The 20,640-nt window shown below is 42.0% G+C and overlaps 1 protein-coding gene across 2 annotated transcripts; it reads right to left on the reverse strand.

Annotated features, from left to right (window-relative positions):
• Positions 1 to 1,213: 1,213 nt before the first annotated feature.
• Positions 1,214 to 16,694, reverse strand: RGS13 (regulator of G protein signaling 13). 2 transcript variants are annotated; one of them, XM_083745383.1, is made up of 5 exons: positions 16,357 to 16,694; positions 9,692 to 9,760; positions 5,858 to 5,919; positions 4,900 to 5,066; positions 1,214 to 1,582 (listed from the first exon to the last, which is right to left on the reverse strand). In XM_083745383.1, exons 2-5 carry the CDS (start codon positions 9,754 to 9,756, stop codon positions 1,373 to 1,375), a joined length of 504 nt encoding a protein of 167 aa, XP_083601509.1. In that variant the 5' UTR covers positions 9,757 to 9,760; positions 16,357 to 16,694; the 3' UTR covers positions 1,214 to 1,372. The 2 variants fall into 2 exon arrangements, with proteins under 2 accessions (XP_083601509.1, XP_083601510.1); XM_083745384.1 differs by lacking the exon at positions 16,357 to 16,694 and adding an exon at positions 12,207 to 12,228.
• Positions 16,695 to 20,640: the final 3,946 nt, after the last annotated feature.

Here is a 20,640-nt window from a genome sequence, read left to right on the forward strand (position 1 = left end):
GTATTTATAAAAGCATTTATATACCAACCTCTCATAAAATATCAGGGCGGTGTACAGCAATATAAAAACATAAAAGACCCTTCAAAACAGTACAGAGCAATAATAAAAATGACTGGGTACACAATAAAAAAACTAAGCAGATGCAGAGCCTGTTGTCATAGAGATGAAAGTCAATATTCTGCTGGAAGAGTTTTCCACAGAATGGGACTAATCATCACTTCTGGTTGAGTCACCTGGGGCTCTGTAACATGGGGGAGAAATAACAGCCCTCCAGATGATCTGAGTGTTCGGGCTAGAATATAAGGGCTCAGGAGGTCCTTGAGGTATCCTGGACCCAAGTTGTTCAGGGCTATGTACCTCAATGCAAGAGCCTTGAAGCTGGACTAGTAGCATATGGGCAGTCAGTGTAGATCAGGCTTCCTCAAACTCAGCCCTCCAGATGTTTTTGGCCTACAACTCCCATGATCCCTAGCTAGGAGGACCAGTGGTCAGGGATGTTGGGAATTGTAGTCTCAAAATATCTGGAGGGCTGACTTTGAGGAAGCCTGGTGTAGATGTTTTAACAGAGGCGTCACATGCTGTTGGCCCTCTACCCCCATGAAATCCACATCCATCTCCTGACTCTCCCAAATTTTAGTCCCCCAAACTCTAGCTAGGTGAGTGGCCATTGCAAATATATAAGCAAACTGTGGCATACACATTCCAGGCCCAAAACTGAAGCATTGGGGCAGCAGCTACTGTATATTAAGCAGGGGCAGCAACTCACAGGGGCTGAGCCCTTTTGCCCACCCCCCATATTTTGGGGAGGGGGTTGCCCCCAATATCCCAAAAAATCAGGGGGAGAAGAGGGCCGAGCGTAGAGCCAAGCACAGCGTGGCTTCAGTGACCAGTTCCTTCTCCTCCTCCTGCCGCTTAGGGGAAGGGGGGGTCAAAGCAGCCCCCTGCTGGTGGCAGTAGGAAGAGGAAGAGGAAGATAAGGAGCTGCCAGTCACTGAAGCCACACTGCCACTGTGTTTGACTCTGGCTTCGGCTCTTCCCAAAATACTGACATCAGGCATCCAACGTCCTGTCCCCCCCCCCCAAGCCCTTGCATGCTGGTGCCTCTGATACTAAGTGTCAATGTGAAATTAGGTTGGTTTGTTCAGAGAGACTATGATTATTCCAAAGTTGCTGCCCCCCCCCGAAATATAAACAAATCACGCTGCTACTGACATTATTTTTGATTTGTATGGTTCAGTTCAATATTACCTGTGCTACGTTAAAACATGACAAGATTTATCTGTGTTGTATGTATGTTCCATTAGTGTCTTGATTTCCTCTTCTTTATGATAAGGCTCAGAAACAGATGGTGAAAATGGCCACTTCCGAGTTCTCATTCTCCCTCTTTCATAGACACCAGTGGTTTCTGTCTGGTTGAAAGCGTAAGGAAAAGGTTTCGATAGATTTCTGAACCAAGAAACCTCGGGTAGGAATCCCTTTCCATGTGCAAGTAAACAATTTTCTGGGCTTCGTTGAAACAGGACTGCGTTGCTTCTTGAATGTTTTTGATAACAGCTTCTCTTGCTTGACTATCCATGTTAATCTGAAAAGGAGAGTAAAAAGATAAAGGTAAAAGGATGCCTGACCATTAGGTCCAGTCGCAGACGATTCTGGCGTTGCAGCACTCATCTTGCCTTACTGGCTGAGGGAGCTGGCGTACAGCTTCTGGGTAATGTGGCCATCATGAGTAAGCCGCTTCTGGTGAACCAGAGCAGCGCACGGAAACGCCGTTTATCTTCCCGCCGGAGCAGAACCTATTTATCTACTTGCACTTTGACGTGCTTTTGAACTGCAAGGTTGGCAGGAGCTGGGACCAAACAATAGGAGCTCACCCCATTGCAGGGATTCAAACGGCTGACCTTCTGATTGGCAAGCTCTAGGCTCTGTGGTTTAGACCACAGCGCCACCCGCATCCCTGAAAAGGAGAGTAGTTTTCAGCAAAATTAATAGGTTTTCTAAAAGAGTTTTGATAATGCAAGAGGTAGGTCAAAGTGAGATGCTCAGAGAGGAAACAGAAGCCTGTGAAGTGAAGATGGAAGCACCCAAAGTGCTGTACCATGAAAGTACTTATATACGCACAGAGACCATGTGGAGTAGTGGTTAGAGTGTTGGACTAGGGCCTGGGAGACCAGAATTCAAATCTTGACTTAGGCGCTAAGTTCACTGGGTGACCTTGGGCCAGTCACTGCCTCTGAGGGTTTTTGTCAGGATTTAATAGTGAGGAGGAGAACTATGTATACCACCTTCAGCTTTTTGGAGGAAAGGTGTGGGATATTAATGAAAAAACAAATAGATAGATAGATAGATAGATAGATAGATGATAGATAGATAGATAGATGATAGATAGATATAGATAGATATAGATAGATGCTAGATAGATAGATGCTAGATGATAGATAGATAGATAGATAGATAGATAGATAGATAGATAGAGATAGATAGATAGATAGATAGATAGATAGATAGATAGATAGATAGATGATAGATGATAGATAGATAGATAGATCGATGATAGATAAATAGATAGATAGATAGATAGATAGATAGATAGATGATAGATAGATAGATAGATCGATGATAGATAAATAGATAGATAGATAGATAGATGATAGATGATAGATGATAGAGATAGATAGATAGATAGATAGATAGAGAGATAGATAGATAGATATAGATAGATGATAGATAGATAGATAGATGATTAGATAGATATAGATAGATAGATAGATAGATAGATAGATAGATAGATATAGATATAGATAGATAGATGATAGATAGATATAGATAGATAGATAGATAGATAGATGATAGATAGATAGATAGATGATAGATAGATAGATGATAGATAGATAGATAGATAGATAGATAGATAGATAGATATAGATAGATAGATAGATGATAGATAGATAGATAGATAGATGATAGATAGATAGATGATAGAAAATATAGTATTGACACCCATTTGGAATTGAAATGGATTTTTCATGTTTGGGTCACCTTTGCAGTCTGTTCTTTCCCAACTTTTTGTGTGTGTAACAATGACATGAGGCTTTCCTTCCAAGAAGCAAATCCTAATGGAAAACAGGACCTTTCACATGAACATGAAGCCACAGATGGCATATTCACCACTGAAGGATTTCATCAAGATGTTCCCCTACTGTTACTTTTGCCACTGCAGTGACCTATATTTCAAGCCCATGTTTAAGCTCTTTAAAACAGTACATGATGAATTGATTAATTGCCTTCTACACAAACATCTCAAGATGATCTACAATAAAAATAGCAAAAAAGCTAAACATGCAAACAAAAGAACAGGTTTAGTGGGGGATACACTATCCTATCACCAGTGATGTAGTAAGAGTCTCTCACATTGGTCTGTTGGCACTGCAACCTGCCAACAGAGTGCCCCCAAAGGCACACTCCTCCGGTGTCTCCTGAGGCAGCCAGATGCCAACCAACCATCCACTAGTCCAGTTGGGTTTTATACATGGAATTGGGAGGGGCACCATTGTCACTGCAGGCAGCAAAATGTCTTTGGCTGGCTCTGTTTCTAAGTTCTGTTCACACGTGGATGCTCATCTAAAGGGCGGCAGTGGAACACTCATGAACAAGGATCTCAGTGTGTTCTGCTTGGTTCATGAGCACCTCGAGTCCTCTTCAGCAGGCAGATGTGATATTGCCAATCTGCCAGTTAGGCAGGTCTCATTTCAAGTGAAAGCCTGGAACTAGTTGATGTGGCTGTTCCACTATTCCATTGTTTATACCAGGCTTCCTCAACCTTGGCCCTCCAAATGTTTTGAGACTACGATTCCCACCATCCCTGACCACTGGTCCTGCTAGCTAGGGATCATGGGAGTTGTAGGCCAAAAACATCTGGAGGGCCGAAGTTGAGGAAGCCTGGTTTATACCTTGTAAGCTCCTCTTCTCCTGTCCCAAGCTCAAAAAAAGATCACCAAACATTGAACCTGTCTTGGATTTCATGGAAAGACTGACACTCTGAGCCTGGGAAACAGGCTGGTATAAGCACACCATTAGTGTGAAGTTCTGTTACTTGGGTTTTATTTGGGTTTCTCTGCCTGAAATTTAGAGAGTGGCATGGAAGATTTAAGAGCAGCAGGAGTCTCTGAGAAGTTAATGTTTCTCCATTATAACAAGACTACTGAGAATGCAAAGGAGGCATAAATTTATTGCCTGTGCTACTACAATTCCAGGTTATGGTGTGAAGGCTCAAGAGATCACCATCCCCTTGCTGATTCTAAGAAGGTCTGGATGTATTGACTATCTGGGAATCACTTTGGGTTCTGTCTGAACGGCCTTGGTCCAGTATATCTGAAGGAGCGTCTCCTCCCCCATCGTTCTGCCCGGACACTGAGGTCCAGCTCCGAGGGCCTTCTGGCGGTTCCCTCACTGCAAGAGGCCAAGTTACAGGGAACCAGGCAGAGGGCCTTCTTGGTAGTGGCGCCCGCCCTGTGGAACGCCCTCCCATCAGATGTCAAAGCGATAAACATCTACCTGACATTCAGAAGACATCTGAAGGCAGCCCTGTTCAGGGAGGTTTTTAATATGTGACATTTTAGTGTATCTTTCATCTTTGTTGGAAGCCACCCAGAGTGGCTGGGGAAATCCAGCCAGATGGGCGGGGTACAAATAATAAATTATTATTATTATTATTATTATTATTATTATTATTATTATTATTATTATTATTTTAAAATAAGAAAAATAAAACAAAATAAGGTCCCCATCTTTAGCTTTCAATTATATAATAATTTTTGGAGACTTCACTATTTAATTTGCATAGATAACAAGCACCAGACCCAAAACAGACTTTCTGTATTCCTCTCCAGATCATTAACTTACCTCCCTTGGAGCCTGAGGCTGTATATATTCCTTGAAAAGTTTATGTGCCATCGACATTCTTTTCCTCTGCGATACAATCTTCTTATACTTTTCACAAGCAAACCAGAATTCAATGTTCTCATCGCTGTATTCAGTCTTCAGGTAGGTTTTGTAGACAATAGGCCCATCTGAAAATCAGGTGGGGTCACTCGGTGTGGTAACAATGCATACCCTCCAATGTGTTGAGTGCCAAAACTGGGATGCACATCTTCCGAGCCGTGCTCTCATGTGAGTCATTTGACCTGTGCAATATCATGGAGCCCAAAAATTCTCTTTCTCGGGGCCATGCTGTTATATACTGCTGCTGAAAGGACTGCACTGGTGGCCAGTTAACTACCAGGCTAAGTTCAAGGTGTGGTACTGATGTACAAAGTCCTATACAGTATAGCTTGGGACCCAAATATCTCCATGATCATGTCATCCCTTATATGGCCAAATGATCACTGCACTTTGCAGGAAAGGCATTCATGCTTTTAAAATTGTTTTTACATGTGCAATTTTTAAAATGCAGGTTTTAAAAATATATATATATTCTGAAATGGCTTCTCAATGCTTCCTCGGAAATGATTAATAAAATATGCATTTTTAATGCAGACATACATTATCCCATATGTTTTCCTTTAAAGTGGGCATTTTGTATGCTTTTTATGTAAAACATGGGAAGTGGGGTGTTGTGCACAGTTTTTGAATCAAAATTGCACTGCAAAATCCAAAGAAGTGCCAAAATCTACAAGGAAGTCTGAAAACATCATCTAGGTTAATCCACTTTGAAAAGCTGATCAATCACTAGTCTGCACCCACCTCACAGAATATTTGAGTTTTTGTCAGTTATATGCACCAGCCTTCAGGGTACACAATTTACACACACAAACAGATCCCCACACTTAGTGTTCTTGTTAAAAATCACATGATAACTCACATTTAGTAGCCATTAGTTTTTCAAAAGACTGAGACCACTGCAGCACTTCCTCCAGACTTACTCTGTGAGAAATAAGGGAAATGAAAACCATGTGTTTAGAATAGCAAATAACTACAGCGCTGTGGTCTAAACCACTGAGCCTAGGGCTTGCCAATCAGAAGGTTGGCGGTTCAAATCCCCGCAATGGGGTGAGCTCCCGTTGTTTGGTTCCAGCTCCTTCCCACCGAGCAGTTCGAAAGCACAAAGTGCAAGTAGATAAATAGGTACCGCTCCGGCGGGAAGGTAAACGGTGTTTCTATGAGTTGCTCTGGTTTGCCAGAAGCGGCTTAGTCATGCTGGCCACATGACCCAGAAAAACTCTCTGGACAAACACTGGCTCCCTCGGCCAGTAAAATGAGATGAGTGCCGCAACCCCAGAGTCATTCACGACTGGACCTAACAGTCAGGGGTACCTTTACCTTTACAGCGGCCAGCTAGAAAAAAAGGACCTTGTGCACCTTTAATTGTTCTGTAGAAGAGGTAATTCTCTTGCCATGCAAGGTGCGGAACCCCTACCTGAAAAATGAAGGTCTTAAGGATCTATTTTGTTCTGAGCTGGTTAGTTCAAAATGTGAAGTGTTGTGCCTTCTAAAAGGAAACTGGACTTCAACCATGCCATTCTTTTCCCCATTATTTCTCATCCTGAGTTCCCAGAGTTCTGGTTCTTAATCCCAGGTAAATGTGTATAGGATTGCAGCTATGGATGGACAAATCTGTCAATTTTGGTTTCTAATTTTTTGAATCTTAAACCCAATTCTTTGTATTTCCACCTCCTTTTACATTTTACAAGTCCTCATGAAAATTCATTAGCATTTTAGAGTGAAGTTTTCCTAATACACTTTTTTCTCCTATACATTTTTTTGTATGAAATTTCCCTACTACAAGTTTGCAAAGCAATTTCCCCTTAGACAGTGCATTTTTGTATGTTTATGTTACTTTTAAGTAAATATGCATTTTTTTGCAAGCAATTTCTCCCTATTTGATTCATGTTTGCATGTTATTTTTTCAAATTAATGTATGCATTTTTCAGCATGTTACTGGGCTGAAGCACTGCAAAATTCTGAGAAGTGTGAATTTTGAAGGCGGACTATGTTGAGGACTATTTTGTTTCAGAAAGTATGAATTGGGTAGGTTCACCATTAAATGTGAACTGAAATGAATTTCTCCTGCATCCCAATTTTGAAGATCTTGCATTAAAGAAACAAAATGGAGTTGCCATCCTGGACCACCTAAAAGTTAGAGGACAATTTTCTTCATCCCCGCTTGGCCTGACATCAGTTCCACATGCTTACCAAAGCCACTTAATTATTACAAAGTTCATTCCTAATCCATTCTTGATTAAAAGCAAAATTGGCCTTTGTACACTGAACCCAAACAAAAGATTCATAAACCTGCCTTGCACAACAGCTGTTTGCAGGATTTTACAGCGTTGGTGATTTATAACCATCACTGTTATTTGCCTTAGGACATTTTTAGCTTACCCTAGCAAAGTGTCTGGGTCGTTTCTGTGTGTGTTAGCAATAAGAAGATTCCTCCTCTGATAAAAATACATTCTATTCTTTGTTTGGTTGGTGCCTTGAACCACCACACTCCTACTTGGATAGCTCAGTCGGTAGAGCGTGAGACTCTTAATCACACAGTTGTGGGTTTGAGCCCCACGTTGAACAAAAGATTCCTGCATTTCATGGTCCTTTCCAATTCTACAATTCTATGATATATAAAACACCAGTAAAGCTCCATGTCATGTGACTTTGCTCCAGCCCTTCACCTGCTATTTTGCACCATCCTATTCATAGTATTATATTCGTTGTGGAATTGTAGTGGCTGGGGAACTTCCTTTGTCAGACAGAATGTGGGTAAATTGGCTACAAAGGCTGGTAAAAGCAGCGGTGCTCTTGTGTGTTTCAAATTTCAGTGGCGCCTGGTATAGCATCCCTCCCCACCTCTTGCCTTCCATTCGGCTCATATATCATGGCTGCGACAACCTGTGGCACCCCCTCAGCTTGGTGCCCAGTGCAGCTGAACTGAGTCACACTGTCCTAAATCCACCTCTGACCTAAAAGTTATGAAATTAGATGAAAATCTCCCTTGAGAGTTTGGAATAGGAGATGTGCTTGCATGGGCATAGCCAGGGGGACAGGGAGGGGCAGCTGCCCCCCTAAATCAACAAAAATCAATAACAATAAATAGCAATATATAGCAAACTAAGGTTCTGTCCCCCTAACAGAAATCCTGACCACGCCCATGTGTGGTTGCCCATGCGTGCTTGCAGCTGCTGAGGAGACCCATTTTATATAGATTAGTTTATGCCATAAATTTCTGACAATATTTTACTTTTATTTTGTATTTTGAATGCAGTTTCTCCAAGCTCAAACTTATAAAAGCTCACACACGCTCAACAATGTTGCAAAACCCTTGAAACTTCTAATTGATTTTGACTTGCAAGAATAAGTAATGCAACCATCTCTGATTGCCTTTCTCAAATATAAAAGGAATAGTTTTGGCAGGCACATCGCTTTGAATAACCTTGCGAACTGTGATGTTAACACTTAAATCTCGTTAAAGTTTCAATAGAGGATTGGAGTGATCATTCTGTGAATTTGCTGGTGCTCGACCTGAAGGAATTGGTGACAAAATTTGCAAAGGAAAAAGGTGCAGCAATTGAGATTTGGATGCATCTGAAATGGAAACTTAAAACCCCGCCAAAAAAACCCATTTATTCAAAAGTTACCATACAGCTTTGTCCACTGCCATAATATCACAGAATAATCACTCCAATCCACTCCAATACAGTGGTACCTCGGGTTACAGACGCTTCAGGTTACAGACTCCGCTAACCCAGAAATATTACCTCAGGTTAAGAACTTTGCTTCAGGATGAGAACAGAAATCGTGCGGCAGCGGCATGGCAGCAGTGGGAGGCCCCATTAGCTAAAGTGGTACCTCAGGTTAAGAACAGTTTCAGGGTAAGAACGGATCTCCAGAACGAATTAAGTTCTTAACCCGAGGTACCACTGTACAATCAGAGATTGTTGCATTACTTATTCTTGCAGGTTAAAATCAATATAGAAGTTTCAAGTGTTGCAACACTAGGTGGCAGCCATGCAGTAGCAGCCCGTGTGTTGTGGCTTTCCTCTGTGGGCAGGGTGGCAGCAAGGTTAAAGCTGTGCAGGCAAAGCAGCAGGTCTCATGAGCCTTGCAGAGACATCATGGCAGGTCTGGTCTGAGACTTTCACAGCCTCTGCAAGCTGTTTCCAGACATCAGTTTCCTGTTGGCTCTTGGAAACTGTATCTTGTCTTGATAGCATGTGTTACTGAAATCATCGCTCCAATCTAGGCACTTCAATTATTTCTTTTGATAAGCTACTTTGTAATAGCTGTGGCAAGTCAGTTATGAATGTAACAATGTGACTTATATTAGGCATGACTGCTTTTTTTCCATGGGTTTCAAAGTTACAGCTAATTTTAGGAAGATTTATAGGGCAGCAATTGTTCAGCCACTTACGTGCAAGCAGACATGTCTAGGATTACATTGCTGGCCTTTTTTCATTTAATAAATAAATGAAATAATAATGAGCAAAGTCTTTTACTTAAAAAATTACACACACACTCCCCCAAAGTAGTTTTTTAGCATAGGATCACAAAATGCTACTTCCCAAAATCTTGATTATTTCAATGGGATGCTTACAACTCTCTTTGAAATCAGTGGAATTTAAAAGTAGAAGAGACTAACAAAAATCAGAACAACTATAGTTCTCTGTATTCTATTGATGTGCTTTATTCAGATTGCACTTACTTTGAAGCGATTCCATTTGTGCCATCTCTGAAGATGTTGCAGAGCCAACAGATTCGGGGACTCATTATCCTAGTTGAAGAAAATAGGTATGCGTAAGCACTTGATGCATTCTGTGTTATTACAGTTACCATTCCTCCATTCCAGTTTTAGGGAAGGGATTCCCACACAATGGAGCCAACATTGCCAGTCTGCATGTCTTGTTTGCAGACATCTTTGTTGGCAGAGTTTGTCTGCCAATAGGCTTGGTGCCTGAAGCCAGCTCCCTGTATCCCTGGGGATACTGCCATCTTCCATTCTGTAGACATGACCAATACTCTGAGGTACAATACTCTGAAAAGCACCATGAGCACTGACAGCATAGTAGTAGTAACTGTAGTACTAATGCATAATACTCAGCCAGGTACATTTTTAGGGCATGAGTATGCCATATTCTTCATGGTGAAAGTCTTTATTCAATACTTAAGAATATAAAAACATGCAAAATCAATTAAATATTACTTTCAGATGGAGACATCTTAATGCATCTTCATTTTTATCCAACAATATATTAATGGATCTTGCAACATAAAGTTTCCAATAAATCTTTATTTCTCTTAGGAACATTAAAGGTTCCAAGAAACCCTTTTTCTCTTTGAGCATAATTTTTTTTGCACTATTATTTGACATATTGTTTCTATAAGTTCTTTATAAAACCCCCATATTAAGAATCTGTTCGGTTATGGATTTTCTTGCACCTTGTTAAAATGGAGCATTTCACAGTAGACCAGACTTCCTTCCCTAGTCCTGATGATACTTGTTCACTTTTTCATATAAGCCATAGCTGAAACACTCAACATAAAGTGGACAAACTCACAATAAAATCTTAGGCTGACATGTCATTGGTGTATAAACTGCTAGATGACATTCTGTCCACAACACATAGTTATGTATATTTTGTGTTGCAAATCTATTTCTAATCTTTGGCATTGCCAGTGTCAACAGAACTACTTTGTAAAGGCAATTTCCCAATCAAAACAATAACGTGTTTTCACAGAGGCTCATCTTCTACAACCTATGCCAAAAATCATTGCCCAGGCAAGGCATATTATAGACAGATAATGAGATAAATCCTCTATCTTCTGAAAGCAAAAGATACAATATGGCATGCCTTCCTTCCTGATAGCACTAACTAAAAGCAGAGAGTTGCATCTCCCTCTCAAACGAAAGCTGCTTAGTTGGTGCAGATCTATTGCTGTATTATAATCATATTTTAGAAGAAAATGCTGTCGAGACAGTCTCATATTATTGATGCAGTCAGTGATCTAGCCAGCCAGCCATGTCTTTGTCCAGGATACTCCATTCCATCCTGCTTCCTCCCAGTTTTCCCTTCCTCGCTCCTCAGGTACTGCTGTTTTGACATAAAGATCCACTCTAAGAGAACAAGTTTGTTGTTAGTATATAGGCTACCATACCTAGTACAGTTAAAGTTAGATGGCTCCCAGTACATTTCCGAGCACAGTTCAAAGTGTTGGTGCTGACCTTTAAAGCCCTAAACAGCCTCGGTCCAGTATACCTGAAGGAATGTCTCCACCCCCATCGTTCAGCCTGGACACTGAGGTCCAGCTCCGAGGGCCTTCTGGCAGTGAAGCTTCAGGGAACCAGGCAGAGGGCTTCTCAGTAGTGGCACCTGCCCTGTGGAATGCCCTCCCATCAGATGTCAAGGAAATTAACAACTATCTGACTTTTAGAAGACATCTGAAGGCAGCCCTCTTTAGGGAAGCTTTTAATATCTGAAGGACTATTGTATTTTAATATTTTGTTGGAAGCCGCCCAGAATGGCTGGGGAAACCCAGCCAGATAGACAGGATATAAATAAATTATTTATTATTATTATTATTATTATTATTATTATTATTATTATTATTATTATACCTGAGTCCCACTGAACCCAGTGGAATGAGTCACCTGCAAAGTATTTATGTCTTAAAGTTTTCAGGGGAACTTATTTGTGATTAACCGTAGCTTGATTATGACCCACAATATCTAAAGGCATGCCTAAAAACGTTGCTCCCCTCTTTGTTTTGTTTATATTAGACCTGTGAACGTGGGGAGGCAGCCTTCCTTCTGCAGAAGCAATAGGAGGAACCAACACTTCCACTGCCCCCTCGTGGACTATACCTACAGTGCTCTCACCCTGTCCATGATGCAGATAATTTTATCAGAGCATCAGACTAAAAGTGGGAGAACGATGGGTCAATGGCTCAGTCAGCTATCCTTGGATAAAATGCTCCTTGAGATGCAAACATGCAAACATGGTTTTAGATACAGATGGTGATGATGATGGTGGTGGTGGTGGTGATAAGAAGAAGAAGAAGAAGAAGAAGAAGAAGAAGAAGAAGAAGAAGAAGAAGAAGAAGAAGAAGCAGCAGCAGCAGCAGCAGCAGCAGCAGCAGCAGCAGCAGCAGATTGGGTAGGTCCAGCTTTAAATGTGAACTGAACTGAATCCCCACCACCACATCCCTCGTGCCAACTTCACCTCAGGCCACAAAATGTCTTGGGCTGGCTGTCCTTTAAAATTTGGGTACTCTAAACTCTCCCAGGCAGGCCTGCCAGACTCCAGAGAAACAGTCCATTGCCACTGTGCGTTCTTTGCTTCACTGTGAGGGGCTAGCCAGTGGTGTAAAGTGAAACACCTTTGCTCCTTATTCAAGAGAGCAGGAATGAACGCACCAATAGCAGGGATAAAACGAGAGCTGTAATGTCCAAGGTGCCCGAGAATAATGCTTCACAGAAGGAGGGGAGCACTTAGATGCCCAATCCTATGCTCTCAACTGTGCTTGGTAGTTTTTGTTTTCACCTGACACTCAGGAGGATTCAGGTGAAATCAGACTTCATGCTGAAGTGAGTGGAACATATTTCTTTCTCGCACAGTGTATGAAGAATGCTCCACCTTAAAGATAGACCAGTTGCCTCCTGGAACATAAGGCTCCTGGAACAAACAAAAAAGTGTTAAGCAAATATCTATGGCTCTAGGAGGTGCTGGGAGAACAAAGGGCTTATTACCTTTCCTTTTTTCAGGCAAGCCCTTTTGATAATAAAGGCCTGGAGGCCATCTGTTTGGTTTTGCATCACTGTTTAGTGTTCCCACAAGGGTTAGATTGTGTCTTCCAGGAGAATTTAACCCCAGTTCCTAGGGGCCTCCTAGGGGCCGTAGGGGCTTCAGCCCCCACAATAAAATATTTGAGAGAGTCAGGCCCCCACAAAGTCAATGGGCATTCCCATTCAAATGGGAATTCAAAAGGCAGACTTCTTTGAGGGCAAGTAGTAGAAGAAGAAGAGTTTGGATTTGATATCCCACTTTATCACTACCCGAAGGAGTCTCAAAGCGGTTAACATTCTCCTTTCCCTTCCTCCCCCACAACAAACACTCTGTGAGGTGAGTGGGGCTGAGAGACTTCAGAGAAGTATGACTAGCCTAAGGTCACCCAGCAGCTGCATGTGGAGGAGCGGAGACGCAAACCCAGTTCACCAGATTACGAGTCCACTGCTCTTAACCACTACACCACACTGGCTCTCAAAGTCACAGCTTCATTCTTGCTTACCATGAGGGAGCGTGCCCATTTCATCAATTGAGCCAGGAATTGTCTGTGTATGAGTGAGCTTCCTTCCACTTTTAGATCACTTGCTTGGCACTTAGAGTCCATTCATCATGATGTGAGGTTACATCATGTCCCTTCAGAGACACCCATGAAGCCATAGTTGTAGATGCTTTGTTCTGTGTGGTATTTGTAATTTGTTGCTACGGGCAGAAACATTTGCTGGAGAGCTGAATGCTTCCATTTCACTCTCGCCAAACTCTGGAGTGGGCTGTGTGGCACCCAGAAGCTGCATGTGGAGGAGCGGAGACGCGAACCTGGTTCACCAGATTACGAGTCTACCGCTCTTAACCACTACACCACACTGGCAACTCTGCTTTGGGTTCCAGCCACACAAGATCTAGAGACAAGGCATCCTTTCTGTAGAGTCTGTTGGAAGCTAGCTTCCCAGCAGGTGGTTTGCTGCCAAAATCCTGTAGAAGATGTTAATTCATTTTCTTTACCTTGTTTGGCAGTTGTGGGGAGGCAACTGTCTGCAAGACTGAAGACAGATTCGTTCTCAATTGTGTGGGTGGATGGGGAAGAAGAGGGACTGAAGTGTCAATAATCTGGTGCTCCTGCTAGTGTGTTTGCACCACACTGACCTTGCCACCACTTCACCCCTTCTGCTAAGCGACAACGACCCACCTGTCACGAAGCTGGTGTAGCATCTCTGGCCAGAAAAAGGCAATGCATTATCTGAAGCAGTAGCAGGCAGCCTCCTCTATGAAAAAGCACTTTGAGTTTGAATGGGGTTCAGAGACAGTGTTTCGTCTTCGTACCAAGAGGTCTTGCACAGCAGTGAGCTATTCATGTCCTGCTTGTGAACTTCCCAAAAGCATCTTGTCAGGGAACTGACATCGGAGCCGAGTGGAGCGCCAAGGCTCCCTAATGATGCCGGAGAGGGAACCAGCAAGGAGCGAGAGAGAGCTTCCGCTGGGGAAGGAAACCAAGGTGACACCAGGAAGAAAGGAGGGGCTGAGAGTACTTTGGAGGGGAGGCTCCGAGACTCTTCCAGTGAAGTCAGTGAGGAAAGTGCAGGACCACCCCTTGGCACACCCACTCTGCGCAGAAGGCTTCCGCGCAGAGAAGCGAGGAGGAGATTATCTGTTAAGGAATTCTTATGTTGGAGGAAGTTTAGGAAACGGCCACTGACAGATTCTGCCAGTGATTGAGACAGTCGCGTTTTTAGGGCTGTCAAACCGGGAAAAGGTCCAGCTATGTAGCCAGCTCGGAGCAGTTTGGAATTTACGCACAAGCAACCCCAATTCCCATTACACATCTAGTTCACCATTGTACCAATCAGGATGCTGGACTAGATAGGTTTTGGGGCTGTTCTATAGTCGTATGCTCTATAACTATTAAATAAATTTCTTGCACAGTGCTAGAAGTTAATCTGGTCACACCCTAGTGTCCTCTAGAGCATACTTTGATAATTACTACCTCAGGTTTCACAAGCTGTCATACCATGAGCTTCAGACGCATAATCCAGCATAAAGCAAATCCAAGGCAGCCATATTGATGGTGGAATTTAGTGGCAACATAGACAGGAGTGAAATTTCACCTGATTTTTCTCGACATTTTGTTTTCTGACCTTTGGTCATTTCCATTAGTGAGAAGTAGGATGGTATATAAAGCATAGCAGGTTGGCCTTAGACTAGGGGTGGATCAATTGGTCAATCTCAGGTTCTCTTAAAGGTAAAGGGACCCCTGACCATTAGGTCCAGTCATGACCGACTCTGGGGTTGCGAAGCTCATCTCGCTTTATTGGCTGACGGAGCAGGTGTACAGTTTCTGGGTCATGTGGCCAGCATGATTAAGCCACTTCTGGAGAACCAGAGCAGTGCACGGAAATGCCGTTTACCTTCCAACCGGAGCGGTACCTATTTATCTATTTGCACTTTGATGTGCTTTCGAACTGCTAGGTTGGCAGGAGCAGGGACCGAGCAACGGGAGCTCACCCCATCACAGGGATTCGAACCGCAGACCTTCTGATTGGCAAGCCCTAGGCTCTGTGATTTAACCCACAGCGCCACCCGCATCCCTTCAGGTTCTCTTAGTTGCTCATATTTCCACTATTGAGTTCAGTTGACCATATTTCCACATCAGCCCCCCCTTTTTTAATAATCTTCACCATTTGCTAGCATTTTACGTATGTCATTTTTCTTAATATACACATTTTTTCTTCACAATTATATTCAACATGCACATTTTTTCAAACAATTCCCCTTAATATAATGGATTTTTTGTATGTAATTTCCATTAATTCAGCTGAATGAAACTTGTGATATTTACATCTTTGAGATTTAAAATTTTATCTTCTCCATTGACCCACACACCTGAGAACAAATCTATTTTTGGTGCCTTCCCACAACTATAAAAGAAAGAAGAGATAAAGAACTAACATTTTCTACAGTATATCTTTATTAGACGCAGATGAACCTATAATATATTTGTTAGCTGAGGACAAGGAGAAAGAACTCCACAACTTTTTTTAAAGGGCGTGAATGTTTCATTCCCATTATACAGAATTGGCACTTAAAGTTTTAGGCTGACCCCCATTTAATGATGATTACTACCTGGAGATAGATATTTGCACTGATAATTTTATAGAAAGGATGTTTGAAGGTATCAATTAACTGGTTTGTGAAGGAAGTAGTTTTAGAAATCTTGGCCACTTGCTCCTTTTTAAAGGAAAAAACCAAAACAAAATTAAAAAAAACCATAAAACAAAACCTCCCTCTGCCTAAGAAAGATAGGCAGGTTTTTATTTAACATTATTTATTTATAGGATTTATTTTCCACCCCTCATCATGAGTGATCCCAGGGCATATAACAACAACATAAAAGACAGCATAACAATAAAACACAATTGAAGCATATCATTAACACATCCTCCACTTCCTTCCAAAATTCTCAAAGCCCTATTCAGAGCAAATGAGATCAGTCCTTAGCTGGTGTCAGAAAATAGCCAAGATAGGCACCAGCTAGACTGCAAGATGGAAGGTGCTCAACAACTGGGGTGCCAGTGCTGATAGATTGTGTACTCACCACAATATCCTCCAGGGTTTGGGGGGTTTTATTGGTTGTGGTTGCGGAGGAAATGATTTGCTTCTGTTTGAAATTTGACAGGTGCAAACTTCTTGCTCTTTTAATGAGGTTTCTTCTGGTGGTGACAACAGCAGGACTCGGAATGGAGGGATGTTTCTGAAGACCCCTCTGTTAAAATGTTCCTCTTGCTTTTTCTTAAAGCACCCAGTTCTTTTCTTCTACAGCTGGAATGTCACAGCAGATAATGCTGTATATGGCAGAAGTTCTCGTGAGCTTACATGCAAACTTTGCTTGTGGTTAAGTGTGCAGTTTGTGTGTGTGTTTTTAAAAAAGAATGTTCCGTTGGCCTTTAATGAACCTTTGATAAGAGAATGCTTGTCCTGTCTCTCTCAGGAGATCTTTGCTGATCAACCAAAGTGACTGAAGATGATTTAACTTTTGCATGAACGTTTGCATCCATTGTTAGACAAGGCCAGGATTTTGTGACTAATATTTTCCAGCCCCTTTTAATCAAAAGACACTTCCTTTTGTCATTCCTAGAACCTTGTTTGAAAAGTGAATGGTGGTCAGAGATAAGCCTTACCCCATTTTTGCCGTGAGACAACTATAGCTCGTGAACAGGTCATAGATCATGTGCTTTCCCTGAGGTTCTGAGTTTTCAAATCTGAAAAGGATTCTTTGGGTTGTAGTTGACTAACTTTTGCTCAGAGCAGAACCATTGGCCTAAGCTAGCCATGGTTATTAACTTCAGTGTGTCAACTCTGAGTATAAGGTAGTTGAAGACAACTCTCCATTTTTACACAACTGGGGTAGGTAGCCTGGGTACCTGGGCACTTGAAAGATTGCATGCGCTAACATGATCCTGACTATTAGTCCTCTCTGCAGTTAGCAGGGGTAACTGGGATGTTGCCCTACTTATGGAATGCTATCCCTAGAAAGTCTTGCCTAGTGCCTACATTGCTATCATGAGAATATAATACATGGCTCATCTGCTCCAACATCCTGATCTCTATTTTTTAAAAAATAATTTTTATTGATTTTAACATACAAATTTTAAAACGTACCACAAAACTTATCACTATACAATCTTTTTAGACTTCCATCAGCATCTCTGATGATCTACCATTTTAACTACTTCTTAACAAATCATCCTTCCCCTTCTCCATTTTTGCAATACTTCCAATAATACTCCTCACAAAACTTCTTGCAAACCTACAAACTTTGTCTGATCTTCACAAATACTTTTCAAATAGTCCGTAAATTTACTCCAGTCTTCCATGAATTTCTGGTCCCGCCAGTTTCGAACCTTTCCTGTTAGTTTATCTAGTTCTGCACAGTCCATTAACTTCATCCTCCATTCTTCAATCGTCAGTAATTCTTCTTGCTTCCATTTTTGGGCCAATAATATTCTTGCTGCTGTTATTGCATATAGAAAGAGCTTACATTCCTTTCTATTTATATCACTCCCAACAATGCCCCCCCAAAATGCTTCTGGTTTCTTTATAAATGTATATTTCAACATTTTTTTATCTCATTATATATCATCTCCCAGAAGCATTTCACCTTTTTGCATTCCCACCACATGTGATAAAATTTTCCCTCTTTTTCTTTACATTTCCAACATCCTGATCTCAAAGTGGTCAACCAGATGCCTGTCAGAAGCCCACAAGGAGGGCATGTGTACAACACACTCTCCCTACCTGTAATTCTCAGGAACTGGCATTTCATTTTGCATGTCATTTTCACCAATATATCCATTTACAGGTATATGCACAGTTTACACTTGTATGTGCATTTGTGGACCCATTGCTTGGCTGGAGAACAGCACTGAGAAATCAGAAGAGTGAATTTTGAAGGCTGACTATGTTTCAGTTTGCGTCTCATTTTGGGAAGTACGAATTAGGTCAATTCATTTAAAAATGGGAACTGAATTGAATTTCTCTGCAATAGATATGAAAGGCCTGCAAAAAAATAAAATGAAAGTCTCCTACCTAAGTCTTCGCATCCAGCAGAGCTGGCCCAATATATTTTTCTGCTTGAGGCAGAGAAGGTGAGGACTCTATCAAGGACATGTGGCCAAACATACCCTCAGCCTGGTCTTTGCCACAGAGCGCATTGGTTATGCTTTGTTGATTGGTGGACTTGCTTTGTCTGTTGTCATGGATGGACCATACCCTGGACATTTGGGTTGAATGTATATTGCCACTCCACTCTGCAAAGGCAGGGGACCTATTGAGATGATCTGCTTCCAGAGACTGGTGGCATTTGATGGATTCCTGAATTCTCAGGACCGTGCGAGCCATGCAGCATGCATGACCCTGGCACCAAAATTTGTGGGTGCCCAGTCCCTTCATGGAGAATTTTGTGGGTGCTTGGGGCCCCAGGGCTCCTGGGGAATGCTATGGGACATGTCTGACACTCCTGTTGAGGTTCTTGTCTCACTGTGTTATAGTGAGATGTGCAGAGCTATTGATACAATCTCTTCTGAGTGCCCTTGCTGTCACTCCATTGACCCGTGTGTAATGAAACAGAAATGCTGGCAGCTAGAGTGTAGGTGGTGTAAGTCTTGGTCTAAACCTGACCAAACACAGATGAGGTTGCACCACCATGCCTACCAAGTAGCTATTCAGCAGAGCTTTTCTGGATGTTGAATGGGCTTTTGTCATCTGGCCAAGAGAGCTTTGCTCTGCTGTAACCACCTTGCAAGGAACTTTAGGCACAAAAGCCTAAAGTTGATTCAGACCGAATTGGATGACAGAAAGAGGGTGTCCAGAGAACTGTCTGTTCTGGTTTGGTGCAGTGGTTAGAGTGTTGGACTAGGGATCTGGGAGACCAGGGTTCAAATCCCCATGCATTCACAAAGTTTATTGGATGACCTTGGGCCAGTCACTGTCTCTCAGCCTAACCTATCTCACAGGGTTGTTGTGTTTAAAATTACCTATGTCTAGAAAAAAGTATTGTCTGTGTGTAGAGCACTGTCCCACGTACTTTTAGGGTCTCTGTGTGCCTTTCTGGACAATTTTAAGACAGACAGTGTAGATGGCCACAGATAGGGGTGTTGGAGAATTCAGATGAAAATCAGAGTGGAATTTGCTGATATTCTCATATTTGACCCATGTCCAGAACAGAAATCAGTACAGCACATGTGATCAGTATTCACTGTTGTTGCTTTTAGTCTGCAAATGATATGTAATTTATTGCTCCCCACCCCACCCCACATTTGTATTGTATTTCCTCTGTATTGAAAGGAATAGCTTTTTCATGGAAAGGGATGGTGTGAAATAACATAATGATGATATAATTACTTACGTAAAATTCCACCACAGTGGACAGCTAGTCCAATAATGCAGTTTTTGTCAAAAGCCAAGCTGCACCAGAATGGAAAAACCACTGCTTGTAATGAACGAAATATTAATGCCTTCTTACATTCATAACCACAGATCAGAAATGTTCCTGCCCTTACTATATATGTTCTTCCAAAGATCAGCCAATGTCCACATACACACAACTTGTGGGCAAATATTTGAAAAAAAGCAACCTGAATTCTTTAGTTGTCAATAAATCACAACAATGTGTTTGTCCTCCTCCTCCTTCTTTGCAATCCTGATCTGAAATAGTGTATATTTACATAGGATGCACATTCAGAACCATGAATTAAGCAAACTATGGCCTGGGAAGGGACACTGTAGCCTAGGCACAGTGAAGACCTCTCCCACCCCAAGAGAAAACAATAAAACTACAATAAGTTAATATTATCTAGCGATGTGATCTGATAGTGTAGTACAGTAGAACACGTTGTTCTTCCACCCCAGCCAAAAGCACTTAAAATTTCCCCTTAAATGCTCAGGCAGAAAATAAATCCCAAAATGCATCAAAGGCAGTTCCAATACTTTTAGGAAATTAACTCTGCAGGAGACTTCACTCAGTTGTGAAAAGCATCTAGTGAATGCTTTTAAAGGCATCTGATCTGGTGGCCATTACTATTTTTGTGGGAGAAAATTCCATAGTTTCTATTATGCACTGTGTGAAAAACTACTTTCTTTTGTCTGTCCTCAGTTTTCCAATTGATAAAAGGTAAAGGGACCCCTGACCGACTCGGGTTGCGGCGCTCATCTCGCTTTATTGGCTGAGGGAGCCGGTGTACAGCTTCCAGGTCATGTGGCCTGCATGACTAAGCCGCTTCTGGTGAAACAGAGAAGCACACAGAAACACCGTTTACCTTCCCGCCAGAGCAGTACCTATTTATCTACTTGCACTTTGAAGTGCTTTCGAACTGCTAGGTTG

The sequence above is a fragment of the Podarcis gaigeae genome (assembly GCF_964106915.1).
Source record: "Podarcis gaigeae genome assembly, chromosome: 6".
NCBI classification, from domain to species: Eukaryota; Metazoa; Chordata; class Lepidosauria; order Squamata; family Lacertidae; genus Podarcis; species Podarcis gaigeae.